Genomic DNA, 16,135 nt, shown 5'->3' with positions numbered 1-16,135 from the left:
TACATGCCAGTAATTTTATTTTATTTGTTTGGCTTTTTTTAATACATGGCATAGAAAGTTGTTACAATAAAATAAAGGTAAGTTATTTAGTTTTAACATTTCGAAATGGGAAAATTTGCAAATCTTACTAGTTTGTAACATGCAAACTATAGAATTTTGTGAATATTCTCACAAAAATATTCAAAGTTATATTGTCTTTATAAAATTTTCACTAATTTTAAAGTAAAAGAACTTTATCTTATAAAATTTGAATAAATCAATTAAAAAAGATAGAAATATATGTTTTTACTTATTATTTTAGAAACTAAATTACTATTATTATTATTTTCAACTAAACGGTAATGGGATTACCAAGTAGAACTCCTTTATAAGGTATTTTTGAGAATTTCTAAATCATGTCTCAAGAGATTTGAACATGCCATGACTAGAAACACAATATTTGAGCGCTTAAGCTAAACTTCTTTAACAAATACTAAATTAATTTTAGAATAAAAAAACAAATTATGATTTTTTCCTAATATTAAAAACTATATGATATATAGAATTTAACATCTAATATTTTCTAGTTTTAAAATTATTATAAAGTTAATATTTATCTAAAATATATTCTTAAAAATATATAAATATTTTACTAGCTAACTAAAATAAAATTACTTTTCAAATTTGAATGTAGGTATATCTTTCAAATTAAAATTAAAAATTAACTCCTCAAAATTATCATTATTTTTAAATTTGATCTCAAATTTAATCTTTAATCCTAACTTCAATATTACATTTAGCTTCTTAATTACACCGAAGGTGTTTCCTCTATGGAATTGGCTAGGAAAACACTGTTCATGCTAGCCAATCTCAACGTCCCATTTTCGTCTTCCTATCCAATGAAAATATGACACATGTTCGTGAGCCATTTTCCCATACCAATGTCGATTCTTGTTTAATTTTACGGATTCTCATTTACTTTTACGACTTCGACTCTCACGTTTAATTTACTTTTTCAGAGGACACAACGGTTTCGTTTGTCATTTACTCCCTTTTCTGGAAGACACTGTGGGCTCACAGGTTCGATTGGTGCCAACTATTGGCTATTAGGTCTACTCTGAACTCGCTATGGAAAGCTCAACAATGTTGCAGGGAACATCATCTCTACAAAATAAGCGAGCAAGCCTTCAATCCAATCAAGAATGGAAAATGGGTTCTCAGTACAAGTTAGGGCGGCAAGTGTGTTTTCAGCACAAGCAAAGATGGCTCAACCCAAGCACGAAAATCACGACCTTTAACCTCAGAAACCTTGGTTGTGTGTGCATCGAACAAGAAGCAATCTCGGCAGACCATGAGCGAAAAGCCAAATCAACACCCAGTTAAAGCAACGGTACAAGTGGTAGGAGTAGGGGTAGTGACAAAAATATTAGGGAAGAAGTTAGGGTCCTTAACACTGGCGTTGGTGTGGGTTGTGCTTCAACTAGAAATACATTGGTTGCACTGTCAGCATATTTTGTTGCTACAGGGATACCTATTATTGTCTTTCTACCTGCAAATCGCATCTCAATTGCACAGTTAGTGCATTCGATTTCCAATGTGCATTGGTGCTTAGTTTGGATACTGATTTCGATGGGTGTATAGGGCTAATCCAGGAGGTGACTGGAGAATTGTCGATCTATTTGGCGAACTCACTCAATAGTCTGCAGTTGGAGGGGCAGAGGACTATAGCGATCGAGATCTTGCAACATTTTGATTGGGAGGTGCCGGATTGGGTCATTGTGCCCGTCGGGAACTTGGGGAATATCTATGCCTTTTATAAGGGGTTCTAGATGTGCCTGGAGCTGGGCTTGGTGAATGTTATTCCTCACTTTGTCTGTGCGTAGGTTGCCAAGAAAAATCCTCTATATTTGTATTGTAAGTCAAGGCTACCATTTCCACCTTCGCATCGACGATATAGATTGGTGATCTTGTCTCAATCAATCAAGTTGTTTATGCATTGAAGAATTCAGATGGAATAGTCAAGGAGGAGTTTATGGATGCTACAACTCTGGGAGATCTGAAAGGTATGTTTATATGCCCTCACACTGGAGGGGTAGTGACCAGAATATTAGGGAAGAAGCTAGGGTTCTTAGCACCAGTGTTGGTGTGGGTTTTGCTTCAAGTAGCAATACATCAGTTGCGATGTCAACATATTTTGTTGCTATAGGGATACCTGCTGTTGTCTTTTTACCTGCAAATCGCATCTCGATTGCACAGTTAGTGCAGCCGATTTCCAATGGTGCATTGGTGCCCAGTCTGGATATTGATTTTGATGGGTGTATGAGGCTAATACGGGAGGTGACTGCAAAGTTATCGATGTATCTGGCGAATTTGCTCAATAGTCTAGAGTTGGAGGGGCAAAGGACTATAGCGATTGAGATCTTGTAGCAGTTTGATTGGGAGGTGCCAGATTGAGTCATTGTGCCTGGGAGGAACTTAGGGAATATCTATGCGTTTTATAAGGGGTTCTATATGTGCCTGGAGCTGGGCCCGATGAATGCTATTCCTCACTTTGTCTGTGCGCAGGCTGCCAAGGCCAATCCTCTGTATTTGTATTGTAAGTCAAGGTGGAATGAATTTAATCAAGTGACTGCCAATTCCACCTTCGCATCGAGGATACAGATTGGTGATCATGTGTCAATCAATCAAGTTGTTTATGCATTGAAGAATTCAGATGGAATAGTCGAGGAGGAGTTGATGCGTGCTACAGCTCCAGCAGATTTGAAAGGTATGTTTATATGCCCTCATACTGGAGTGGATCTTGCAGCATTGACAAAGCTCAAAAGTAAGGGTATTATTGGGCTTAATGATAGGATCATTGTTGTCAATACTTCTCATGGGTTGAAGTATACACAATCCAAGATTTACTATCACTCAAAAGTGAATCTTGACATGAAATGTGAATATGCAAAGCCTCCATTTCTAGGTTCGATTAGTGCCTGATTATATTCACTATTTTATTGGTCTACAGATTTTTCTTCACCATTGGTTCTTGGATCGGTTCTTCTCCATTTTAGAGTTTTCTTCACCATTAGAGCTTGTATAGGTTCTTCTCCATTTTAGTGAGTCTAGCAGTAATTTGTGTTGAAGAAGGCCGGTATTAATACAAGCATAGGGAGTCCTGTGCAAATTTGAATTGGGATTAAAAAAAACAACAAAATGAAGGAAATGGGAATCAGAGATCATACATCAAAACACAAAACTCAGAACACTTACCTATTTTGATTGCCAAGAAGGGTTTTTATACACAGAGAAGAAGTTTCTGGAGTTTGGTGGGGCGGTGGCTTCTCCAGGAAGCTGCCCATTCTCCAATGTGTCTGCGGAATCCTCTAGATCAATATAGTAGTTGTATTAATGGTAGGTGATTGGAATTAATATCTTCCAACACTCCCCTTTAATTCCAACTATATGACAAATATACTATAGCACAATATACAAGACACTATACTCTTAATTGTCATGCCTGCTGGTCTAAGTCTCAACTAGGCTTACAATATAATTTTGATTTTCTACAACACATAACTTACTTCTACAAAACTCAAATTTTGCCTTCCTAAGAGGCTTAGTGAATATGTCAGCTACATTCTCATTTGTATTACAGTACATTAGAGAAATTTCTTTTGATTGGACCTTTTCTCTTACAAAATGATATTGTGTGTCTATATGTTTTGACCTTGCATGACATACAGGATTGTTCGCCAGTTTGATGGTGCTTTGATTGTCACGTCTGATCACTATAGGTTTTTGTTGACCTTCACCAACATCTTCAAGTATTCTTCTGAGCCATATAGCTTCACAGGTGCCACTACATAATGCTTTATATTCTACTTCAGTTGATGACAAGGAAATTGTTGCCTGTTTCTTATTGCTCCATGATATAGCTCCCAATCCTATATTGAAGACGTATCCAGTGGTGGATTTCCTATCATCTGGATTTCCAACCCAATCAGAATCAGAATGACTTGTCAATTCAACATTACAAGTATTAGTATATTCAATACCAAAATTGATAGTTCCCTTTAAGTATCGAAGGACCCTTTTTGCAGCTATCCAATGGCTTTCATGAGGCTTAGCCATGAATTGACTAAGTATGCTTACTGCATAAGCAATGTCTGGTCTGGTGGTAGTGAGATAATTCAGAATTCCCACTAATTGTCGATACAATGTTCCATTCACCTCTTTTGTTCCATCATCACTTCTTAATTTGATATTTTGTTCCAATGGAGGACTCACTGCTTTACATTCATTCATATGAAATCTATTTAGTACTTCATTTGTATATTTTCTTTGTGTGATTATGGTTCTTCCATCATTTCTCCATACTTCAAGACCTAGACAATAGTGCATCTCACCAAGATCCTTCATCTCAAATTCCTGTGATAACTTCATTTTTATATCTGTGATTAATTTATCAGCACTCCCTGTTATTATTAGATCATCCACATATATAGAAAGTAATACTATATCCCCATTTCTGTCTATCTTGACATACAAATTAGGATCATTTTTGCTCTTTTTAAATCCTTGCTGAAAGTAGAATTTGTTGATTTTCTCATACCAGTATCTGGGGGCCTGTTTTAGTCCATATAAGGCCTTTTTTAACTTGCATACAAGATGTTCGTGACTTTTATTTACAAATCCTTCTAGTTGAATAAGATAAATCTCTTCTTTTAAGTCACCTTTTAGAAAAGCTGACTTTACATCTAATTGATGTAGCTTCCAATAATATTTAGTTGCCAACGCTATCATTATTCTGATTGTATTCATTTTTGCAACCGGAGCAAAGGTATCTTCATAATCTATACCTTATTTTTGTGAATATCTTTTTGCAACCAATCTTGCCTTATACTTGTCTATGCTACCATCTGCATTAAATTTTGTCTTGTACAACCATTTTGATCCTATGGGGACTTTATTTTCAGGTAATTCTGTTAATTTCCAAGTTTCATTTTTCATTATAGAGCCATATTCTTTTTTCATAGCTTCCATCCATTCTTTATGATTTTTGGCTTGTTCATAATTTAAGGGCTCAAAAACAGTTATTACTTGAGACATTAAAGCATAATATTTATACCTGATGGGGGCTTGAATCTGTCGTGTTGACCTTCCTAGAGGTTCATTACTTTGTGGAGTACCTTCTCCTTTTCTTCTCTGTGGAGTGCCTTCATTTCTTTGTGGACTTTGATTCCTTGATGTGTCTTTTGGAATGTCCTTGTGTTCTGGTTCTTGAGTTGATTCCACAACTTCTTCTTCTTCCTTAAAGTTTTCATAAGAAGACTGCCATGTATTATGTTCATCTTCTTTTATTTGTTTGTCTACATTCTCATGAAATATAACATCTCTACTTGCAAAGACCTTGTGAGTACTTGGATCATACATTTTATATGCTTTTTGATCAGTGCAATATCCAATAAAAATACATTTGATGGCTTTGGCATCTATCTTTCTCCTATCCTCTTTAGGAATATGAGCAAAGGCTTTGCATCCAAATATCCTTAAATGACTAACTTTAGGTTTAAAACCACAAAATGCTTCAAATGGTGTTTTGTGCTCAAGATACTTGGTAGGACTTCTATTTTTAAGATATACAGCTGTATTAATGGCTTCAGCCCAAAAACTATTAGAAAGTCCTTTACTTTTTAACATACTTCGAGCATATTCAACTAATGTTCTATTCTTTCTTTTAGCGATTCCATTTTGTTGAGGTGTATGTGGTACTGTAAATTGTTGCATAATTCCATTTTGTTTACAATATTTGATAAAAGCTCCTGAAGTGTACTCACCACCTTTATCTGATCAAAAAATTTTAATGCTCTTTTCTGTTTGCTTTTCAACCATATTCTTGAATTATTTAAAGTATTCAAACATGTCACTTTTGTTTCTTATAAAGTATACCCAGGTGTATCTAGTGCTATCGTCAGTAAATATAAGAAAGTAATATGCTCCACCAAGTGACTTAGTTTTCATTGGACCACATACATCAGTATGCACTAGTTCAAGTATTTCACGTTTTCTTCCATTTTCATGCACAGGAAATTCTTCCCTATGTTGTTTTCCTAGTGCAAAACCTTCACATTCAAAGTGTTCACCCTTAATAATTGGAAGACCTTCTACCATCAATTTATTTTGTAGTAACATTAGGTCAATATGATTTAAGTGTCCATACCTTTGATGCCAAGGTTCTATAGTTGACATGCTTGTTGATGCCAAAGCTTGATGCCCATTCTTCATTACATCCAACTTGTATAAGCCTCCAACTATCATTCCTTTTGCAACAACCTTGTAGTTGTTCTGCACATCCTTTACCAAACAATGTGATTTCACAAATTCAACTTTTAAATGTTGATCTGTGATAGTAGAGACTGAAATTAAGTTCTTCTTTAATCCAGGAACATACACCACATTTTGAATTTGTTTTTATTTTCCATTAGGCATCATAACACTTATATTACCATATCCTTTAATTTCATGTGATCTAGTATCTCCTAAATAGATGTGTCCACCATTATTAATCTCATGATAAGTATCAAACCAATCTCTTTTGCATGACATATGGATTGATGCACCAAAATCTATAAACCAAGCATTATCATCATCAGTTTCTGCTGATAAAGCAGCATTGGACACAAACAATTTAAGATTTCTAACATCTTGACTAATTGCTTCATCTCTATCAACATAATTTCCTGAATGCCTTCTTTGTTTAAATTGATCAGACCTCCTTTTTATGCAATTCTTAGCAAAATGACCAGGTTTTCCACAGTAATAACACACATCATCTCTACTTGATTTGGCATTTGTCCTTGGTAAAGGGGTACCTTGAAATGATTTTACCTATGGCTTTTTACCTTTATTTTTTTCCCATTGTTTGCCTTTGAAGGACTTCTTCCCTTTGGCCATCAATGCCAAATCTGAATTAGGAGATTTCTATTTAAGGCTTCTTCTCCGCTCTTCTTCTTGCATAAGTATACCTGCCAACTCATCAAAAGTAGGAGCCTTCTCTCTAGCTGAAAGACCAGTGATAAAAATTTGATATTCATCAAGCATTCCACTTAATGTCATAGTAACCAAGTCCGTACTAGATACTGATTCACCAATGTCACCTAATTTATCCTTTAGATCTTTAATTCTAGAAATGAAATCACTAACACTTTCATTTTCTTCCATCTTAATTGAAACAAGCTTACTCTTTAAATACAATATTTGATTTGTAGTCTTCGTCTCATACAAATTTTTGAGAGTGTCCCATGTCTCCTTGGATGTTTTGCACTCTCTAATGTGTGGAATAATGTTGTCCTTAACCGTCCTCTACAAAAGCACCTTTGCTTTGTTTTCCTGTCGCTCCCAATCTTGAATTGCAGTATCTGTGGCTTGAGGGGACACTGGCTTAACTTTAGCTCCAGACATAATCGCCCATGTATTGTTGCCTTCCATCAAAGTCTGCAACTTAAACTTCCAATTTGCATAATTTTCACCATCTAACTTGTTAGATTCAGATAAATAAGATTCTGCCAATATATTAGCCATTGTTACTTATTTTCACCTTACCAATCACCAAGATACAAATTTTTCACAAATATAAACCCTCAAGAATAAAATTTTATCCAATATATGGCTACCTTCTTCCATTTTTCTCTCTCTCTTTTTGTTATATATAATAAATTTATAGAATATATATTTGAATTCCTTATTTCTCTGATCTTAACATTAATTGGCTATCAACCATAAAAGATGGAGTCAGCTCCCTTGTCAACACCAATCTAATATTTAGCGGCTCTCCACAACAATCTAATATTTAGTAGCTCTATTACAACGAGGGCAAGAATACTAGTCCGGGCGACAACACACAAAATCACAGAAAAGCTTACAAACATCTTGGAAACCACATGGAAGTGGCAGTCCTCAATTGGACTGCAGTGCAGTTTTCAGTACTACGATACACACAATACAAGACAAGCAAACATACATTTAGCTCAAGGGCCAGTCTGGTGAAACCACTTCTTGCAATTATAGATAAAGCAGAAAGCCTGCAAACAAGTCAGCACCAAAAGTATCGCTGCAGCGAAGAGCGAGAGGAATTTCCACGACTTGAATACGCATTGCTTCAAAGTTACAATAGCACGTATTAAAAAACAAAACACAGGTCAGGTGTACAGCTGCACCCTTTTCCGAAATCGATTTACACCGTCGCCTCAGCGAAAATGCTTTCTTCAGAACTTAACACAACATAGATTATATAAAAAAAATTCGGCAGAGTGATGCTCCAGTCAAAATGACAGAATCTTAACCACGATACAAAACACCATAAGCCAAAAAATGATGGACTGATAACATCAAGCAACTGGTGAGAGTTTAGTTTTCCCTCACCGCACCAGCACAAACTTATGCACAGCTGCCCTCCACGCTTTCGCTGCGCCACAACTTCTTCTTCTCACACCTCCAGCCTCTCTGGAACGTACGCGCCCTCTCAGAAGAACCTTGCAGCACTCAATCTCACTTCGCTTTGATACCAAATCAGAGATCATACATCAAAACACAAAACTCAGAACACTTACCTATTTTGATTGCCAAGAAGGGTTTTTATACATAGAGAAGAAGTTTCTGGAGTTCGGTGGGGCGGTGGCTTCTCCAGGAAGCTGTCCATTCTCCAATGCGTCCGCTGAATCCTCCAAATCAATCTAGCAGCTGTATTAATGGCGGGTGGTTGGAATTAATATCTTCCAATAATGGGAAGGTTGAGGGTTGCATTTTTGAGAGAAAAATCTGAGGAAGTTGTCATAAAACTGAAGTTGCGAAGGCTTCTCTTGGCTAACCACCCTTCCTCCAAAATTCCAAAACCCTTGAAATGGCAATGCAGTCATACTCCAGAGCACAATGAACTCAGTGCGGAATTTTAAATTTTGGACATAATTCTCAGCGAGAGTGAGTGTAATGATTCATCAAACCTGGAATGTTCGCTGCCATATTTTTGTGGCTCAAGGGTCAGATGAGGGTTGCATTCTTGAGAGAAAAATATGAGGAGGAAGTTATCATTTGCCTGAAGCCACGAAGGCTTGGCTTGGTTAATCACCCATCCTCTGAACTTCCAAAACCCTTGAGATGGAAATGTGGTCATACTCTAGAGCACAATGAACTGAGCGCCCATCAGAACTACTGCTTTCACCAAAAGCAATATCCCTATTGAAATGAAAAAACATGCCCCGGGTTAGAATCGATTTGAATCTCCAAAGGTAGGGTTATCCCCACGTTACAGGATCAGGTGGCCACCGTAGCGTGAGGGTCCAGGATTTCTTTTTGTTGTTGGTCACTTACCCTATGCGTCACAATTTTTCTGAAACGCCATTATCAACACAATTCACAATTTCCATCAGATACCATTGGGAACATAATTCAAGATAAAATATAATCGAAATTGTGAAGCCCAGTTGTCACCACGTCACCAAATCTTGATTCCATATATTAAAAAACTCGATTTTGTGCATTGCCTTCAGAATACTCAAACCCATTGGATCTAGAGATGTGGCCTCCCCGAAATTTATTAATTTAAGATAGTCTTCCCCATATTAATTTATTCCAATTTTACGTTAAAATAAGCCATGACCATGGAGAAACTTAGTTTGGTGCCGAATCTTCATTGATACCTTACATTTGAATGTCAGTTATTTTTTTATTTACTAACAGTATTTAGTAGATATCTATATCGATCACGGGGAATAAGGTTGCCTTAGATAGTTTTTACAATAGGGTATGGGTATAACTAGAGATAAAAGAGGCCATTTTCATCCGGCTATTCTTCCCAAAAAATTCCTTGAGCTCTCTGATCTACTAATGGGGGGTACCAACTGCCATGAATGAATAAAGCGAGCCTAAAACATGAATGACCTTTCAGAAGCGGCGTGCAAAAACCAGTCAAATAATTGGAATTCCTCACATGAAGAGGTATAAGTGGAGATATGTAATGTCCTCTAACCGGAAATAGGTCGAGAAGATTTTCCAAGATCTGATTCGTCCCATTCCTATATTCTTACATCCCACCTTCGTTAAAAAAAAATAGTATGAAAGAGCCAGAAAGAACCATTACCATAAAAAAATAGGATTCAAGAAAGTTTACTTGATTATAAAAGAATACAATTTAATTTCAGTAACATTGAATCTGTCATTAATCAGTCATTTCAGTTATATAGCTAGAGGACATCTGCAGTCTATGAATGTCAAGAATATATCATTTCAGTTATATCGCTAGAGGACATCTGCAGTCTATGAATGTCAAGATTCTATTTGAAGGTGAGTTAATAAGTTAATGAATTCAATTTCTTCAGTAGAAATATCTGAGAAAACACAATCATTTCACTTATATAGCTAGAGGCTATGTTACCAGAAACGAGAAACGGGAAACGAAACGAGAAACGAAAACGGTACGAGAAACGGAGTTGGGAGGTTTCGCACTCTAAGAAACGAGGAGAGAGAAAATTAATCGTATATGTGTTAAAGGAAAACAAATCAACTAAAAAAAGGACAATAGTACATAAATAATCAATTTTCTATATACTTGGCATAAGCCTCTAGATTATTGAATGAATACATGACTGAAATCTACAATAAAGAGTGAAAATACAAGCTGAGAATGCGAACTACCACCTGTAAAAAATTTCCCATAAAATATATGCACCGTTAGCTAAAATAACCGTAGAAAACGGCGTTTCCGTCTGGTTTCCGTTTCTTACACGTTTTATACGGGGAACGGTGGCAACCGTCCCGTTTCTGGTAACATAGGCTGGAGGACATCTGTAGTATATGAATTTCAAGAGTCTATTTGGAAGTGAGTTAATAGGTTAACCAATTCAATTTTTTTAGTGAAAATATCTGAGGAAACAAATTTTTACGATAAAGTTTGAGTTGAAGCTTTTCATATCAATATTCTGAAACAAAATTTCCACCAAAAAGAATTTGGTAAATGTCAAGTTATTTACTTACTTCATTGAATTTAAATGAATAGTTGATCCTTTGGCTTTGGCAGGAACACAGGACCTGAAGATGTGGTGATCAGGGTCATTTACCGCGGAATATGCCACACATGTTTGCATCAACTTCGAAATGACTATGGGATTTCTCATTACCCAATGGTCGTTGGTTGTGCATATGTATATTCTTTTAAGATCATATGATATCACCACTAGTATATGTGAAGTTTCTCTGTAACGATTAGGCGAGTTTTTTTGTGGCATGCAGGCATGAAGTGGTGGTATTTGTAACAGAGATTGGTGATGATGTGAAGAAAATCAAAGTGGGAGAACGTGTAGGAGTGGGTTGCATTGTTGGGTTAAGTCGCAGGTGCCAGCCCTGCAATGATAGAATGGAACAATACTGTAACAAGAGGATTTGGAACTACAACGATGTGAATCCTGATGGTACTCCTACTCGAGGAGGATTCGCTAGCACCATGGTGATTGATCAGATGTGAATTTTTAACGGGAAGTGTAATATTATTATTGGGTTATTAGTGGAATGTGGTCTTGTTTATGTGAGTTAGGCTAGCTACTATTATAATCACTAAGTCTTTCTCTTCAATCTGGATTAATGGGATTAAACCAAAAATTTAGTAATAGGTTTACATGTTTTGTTAAATAAATTAAGTTGAAATTGACCTAATAGTGATTACCTTTATTTGATGATATTTTTAAATTTAAATTGATATATAATTTTAAATTAATTGTTGTAGAGAAAATAAACTATTTAAATTATTTATGAATATATTATATTTATATATGTATGTAAATATACATTTTGATAATGAGATAGATGTAGTTCACCTCTAGCATGACTTTATTGAATGAAGTTCAATGGGTGTGTTTTGATCTGCGATTAGTGGAAGAGTCGCAGCATTATTTTTTGATCTGCCAATAGATCCTTCAATTTACGTCCCTTGAAACATAAATATTCCATAGCTTACCAAAGGTGATTTTGATTAAAGCGATTAAACATGGTGAGTTGGTTGGAATCATTGCAAAGGCTGTAGGTGCGTGAATGCATGGATTTCAGAGGATTTTGTAGGTGCGTGGATTGCACAAGAATTTTTTTTTTGTGTGTGAAGTGCAAAAGGGCAGTTTTTTTTTTAAGGCAAAAGTACAGAGGCATAGGCAGTTTTTTGTTGTGTAAAAACAAAGGCATAGGCAATTTTTTTTTTATTGCTGGTTGGATATTGGAGATTATTGTGTTTTTTTGATACAAGATGGCCAAAACTCAAAGTGCCCGTTTTGAAATTGAGAAATTTAATGGCAAGAATAATTTTGAGATCTGGAAGGTGAAGATGCACGATCTGCTGGTTCAACAAGGTGTGGCGAAAGCACTGTTGGGGAAAAACAAAAGACCTCCTTCCATGACGGAGGATGAATGGGATGAGATGGACGATAGAGCTCTGAGCGCAATTCGGTTATGTCTGGCGGACGATGTTCTGTTCAACATTGTGTCAGAGAAAACCGCCGCAGGCTTGTGGTCGAAGCTTGAGAAGCTCTATATGACGAAATCTTTGACAAATCGGATTCTCCTGAAACGGCAGCTTTACAGTTTGCGGATGAAAGAAGGTACCTCAATTGCTGATCACCTGAATGTTTTTAATACCTTATTGGTGCAATTAAACAGTCTAGATGTGAAATTTGATTCAGAGGATAAGGCAATAACTCTATTATGTTCTTTGCCTGAATCCTGGGATCACTTTGTTACTTCCATAAGCTTTAGTACATTAGAAATTTTTGAGTTTGACGAAGTTGTTGGAGCCTTGTTGGCTGAGGAGACGAGGAAGAGGTCGAATGCAGACACCTCTACATCAAAGGTAATGATGGCCAGAGGTCGCTCACGAGAGAGACACTCCGGGGGAAAGTATAGCGACTCTCGCTCAAAGTCCAAAGGAAAGAAGCCAAAGGTGAAGTGCTGGCCTTGTGACAAGGCTGGACATCTGAAAAAGGATTGCTGGAAGTGAAAGCAGGCTGCTAAAGAAGGCTCTTCGACAGAAAAGAAGGAAGCCAACACCACAGATACAGGTTCAGTATCTAGTTCAGGTATGAGTGATGAGGTATTGTCTGTTAATGTTTCAAAACATGATCAACATTGGTTGTTAGATTCCGGGGCATCTAACCACATGTGTATACATAGAGATTGGTTTAAAACATATAGATCAATTGATGATGGTGTTGTGTACATGGGTAATGATGTAACATGTAATATTGTGGGAATTGGGAGCATACAACTGCAAATGTTTGATGGGACAACAAAAATATTAACTGATGTGAGGCATGTACCAGATTTAAGAAAAAATTTGATTTCATTAGGAGCACTTGATTCAAATGGATATAAAACTGTAATTCAAGGTGGAGTAATGAAAATTTACAAAGGCATCTTACTAGTTATGAAAGCTAAGAAAGTAGGAAATCTATTTCAGTTAGAAGGTAGAACTAGGTCAGATCATGTGTCTGTGTCTAAACATGACAGTAACTCCATTCACTTATGGCATCAAAGATTAGGGCATATGAGTGAAAGAGGATTGAAAATTTTGGCTGACCGAAAGTTACTTCCTAATCTAAGATCTGGAAAATTGGATTTCTGTAAACATTGTTTGTTTGGTAAACAAAGTAAACAAAAGTTTAAAACAGGCAAACATACTAGTAAAGGCATACTTGATTATATCCATTCAGATGTTTGGGGTCCAGCCCCTACAACGTCATATGGTGGCTCGTCATATTTTGTGTCATTCATTGATGATTTTTCTCGGAAAGTATGGGTCTACATGTTGAAAAAGAAGTCTGTTGTTTTTACAGTTTTCAAGCAGTTTAGAGCATTGGTAGAAAACAACACTGGTAGAACTATAAAATGTTTAAGAATTGACAATGGTGGTGAGTTTTCCTCCAAGGAGTTTGACAGCTATTGCAAGGATGCAGGGATCGAGAGACATAAGACCACGGTTTATACTCCTCAGCAGAATGGAGTTGCTGAACGCATGAACAAGACTCTTCTAGAGAGAGCAAAGTGTATGCTGAGTAACGCCGGGTTGCCGAAGGAGTTGTGGACGGAAGCGGTGGCAACAACTTGTTATGTGATAAACCGATCTCCATCAACGGCGATAGGCTGCAAGGTTCCGCACATGGAAAATTTTAGGGGCTAATGTTCGCCCAGTGGGCTAATTTCCATAATTTTTCCACAAAAAAGATTCGCAAATTTCCAATTTTATAAAAGACCATTCGCCCAAATTTTAAAATATAAAATTATTTTACCTTAAAAATTGCCAACATTATATAAAGACTATATATAAAATCATTATAAATTTGAATAAGTTTACAAATATATCAATAAACATTTTATAATTTTCGTATTAGGGATTAGTGAGTTTCGCCAATGTTTTTAAACTTCAAGAAAATTTTCCATCCTTAAAATTTTCCTTGGAACTTCCGCAAGAGGTATGGAAAGGACACCCTTGTGACTATTCTAAACTCAGAGTGTTTGGTTGTGATGCATATGCTCTAGTGCCTAAACATCAGCGAACTAAATTAGATCCAAAGTATAAAAGGTATATCTTTGTTGGGTATGGTGATGGAACAAAGGGATATAGATTGTGGGATCCTACTACCCGCAAAATCATCATCAACAGAGATGTAAAGTTTAATGAATCCTCTCTTGTACAGTTAGATGTAGATAGAAGATTGAAACAGGATGATGTATCTGATTTCCAGCATATTCAGTTTGACAGCGTTTCTAATGATAGTCATAACGACCATAATTCAGATTCTAGTCATGAACAGGTTTCAGAATCAGATTATGAACAGGGTTTAGATGGAGGACATGAACAGGTCTCTGATGGCGATCATGAAGAAATTCCTACAGTTGATAGACAACCAATTGTGGAAGCACCAGAAACATTCTTAAGGAGGTCTACAAGGATCAAATGCCCTCCGAGAAGGTATGATGATCATGTTACTTCAGTTTCTTTGATCGCTAATGATGATGAACCTTTGTGTTATCAGGAAGCTGTAGAAGGTTCAAATAGTGACAAATGGAAAGCAGCCATGAAGGAAGAAATGATGGCCTTAGGTAAGAATGGTACGTGGGATCTGGTTGAACTTCCCAAAGGCAAGAAAACTGTGGGATGCAAGTGGGTGTACAAGCTGAAACGGGGTGTGAATGATACGGAAGACAGGTACAAAGTAAGGCTGGTTGCAAAAGGGTTTTCTCAGAAAGTTGGCATAGACTTTCATGAGATATTTTCACCAGTGGTTAAAATTGTTTCAATTAGACTTGTGTTAGCATTAGTGGCTTTGCTTGATTTAGAGTTGCAGCAGTTAGATGTTAAAATTGCATTTCTACATGGTGATTTAGATGAGGAAATATATATGGAACAACCGGAAGGGTTTATTCACCGTCGCAATGAGAAATTTGTCTGCAGGCTCAAGAAGTCATTATATGGCCTGAAGCAGTCGCCTCGGCAGTGGTATAAGAAGTTTGATTCTTTCATGTTGAGTCAGAAATATGTAAGCAGTGAATATGATCATTGTGTGTATTTTAAGCAGTTAAATAATGGCATGTTCATTATCTTAGTGTTATATGTTGATGATATGCTTTTAGCAAGCAAAAGCATTGAAGAAATCAACAGGTTGAAGACTCAGATGGCAAGGACGTTTGATATGAAAGATCTAGGAGCCGCAAGACAGATTTTGGGCATGGAGATTTTCAGAGACAGGAGTAATGGTAAGCTGTGGCTATCACAACAGAAGTATGTTGAGAAAATACTTTTGAGGTTTGGTATGAACAATGTGAAGCCTGTGTCGATCCCTTTAGCTTCCCATTTTAAGCTTTCTTCGAGTTTATGTCCTAATACAGATGAAGAAAAGGATTATATGTCTCGAATTCCTTATGCTAATGTAGTAGGATGTTTGATGTATGCGATGGTGTGTACACGACCAGATATTTCTCATGCAGTTGGGGTTGTCAGCAGGTACATGGAAAATCCGGGTAAAGAGCACTGGTCAGCAGTAAAATGGGTGCTTCGGTACTTGAGAGGCACAAGTAGTTATTGTATTTCTTACAATAAGAGTAGTGAATTTGTTTGCGGATATGTTGATTCCGAATTTGC

At 36.5% G+C, this 16,135-nt stretch overlaps 1 protein-coding gene across 1 annotated transcript; it reads left to right on the top strand.

The window, feature by feature from the left end:
- The first annotated feature begins 2,052 nt into the window (after positions 1-2,052).
- On the top strand, positions 2,053-2,961 carry LOC149138531 (threonine synthase, chloroplastic-like). Its single transcript, XM_089450382.1, is given in 1 exon segment — positions 2,053-2,961. A coding segment is annotated over 1 exon segment (909 nt).
- Positions 2,962-16,135: the final 13,174 nt, after the last annotated feature.

This window comes from Pinus tabuliformis, chromosome X, assembly GCF_031772625.1.
Source record: "Pinus tabuliformis cultivar Carrire ecotype Pingquan chromosome X, CPIR1, whole genome shotgun sequence".
In the NCBI taxonomy this organism is placed as follows: domain Eukaryota; kingdom Viridiplantae; phylum Streptophyta; class Pinopsida; order Pinales; family Pinaceae; genus Pinus; species Pinus tabuliformis.
The sequence above is the reverse complement of the archived record's forward strand: the minus strand, read 5'-3'. Positions and strand labels throughout refer to the sequence as shown.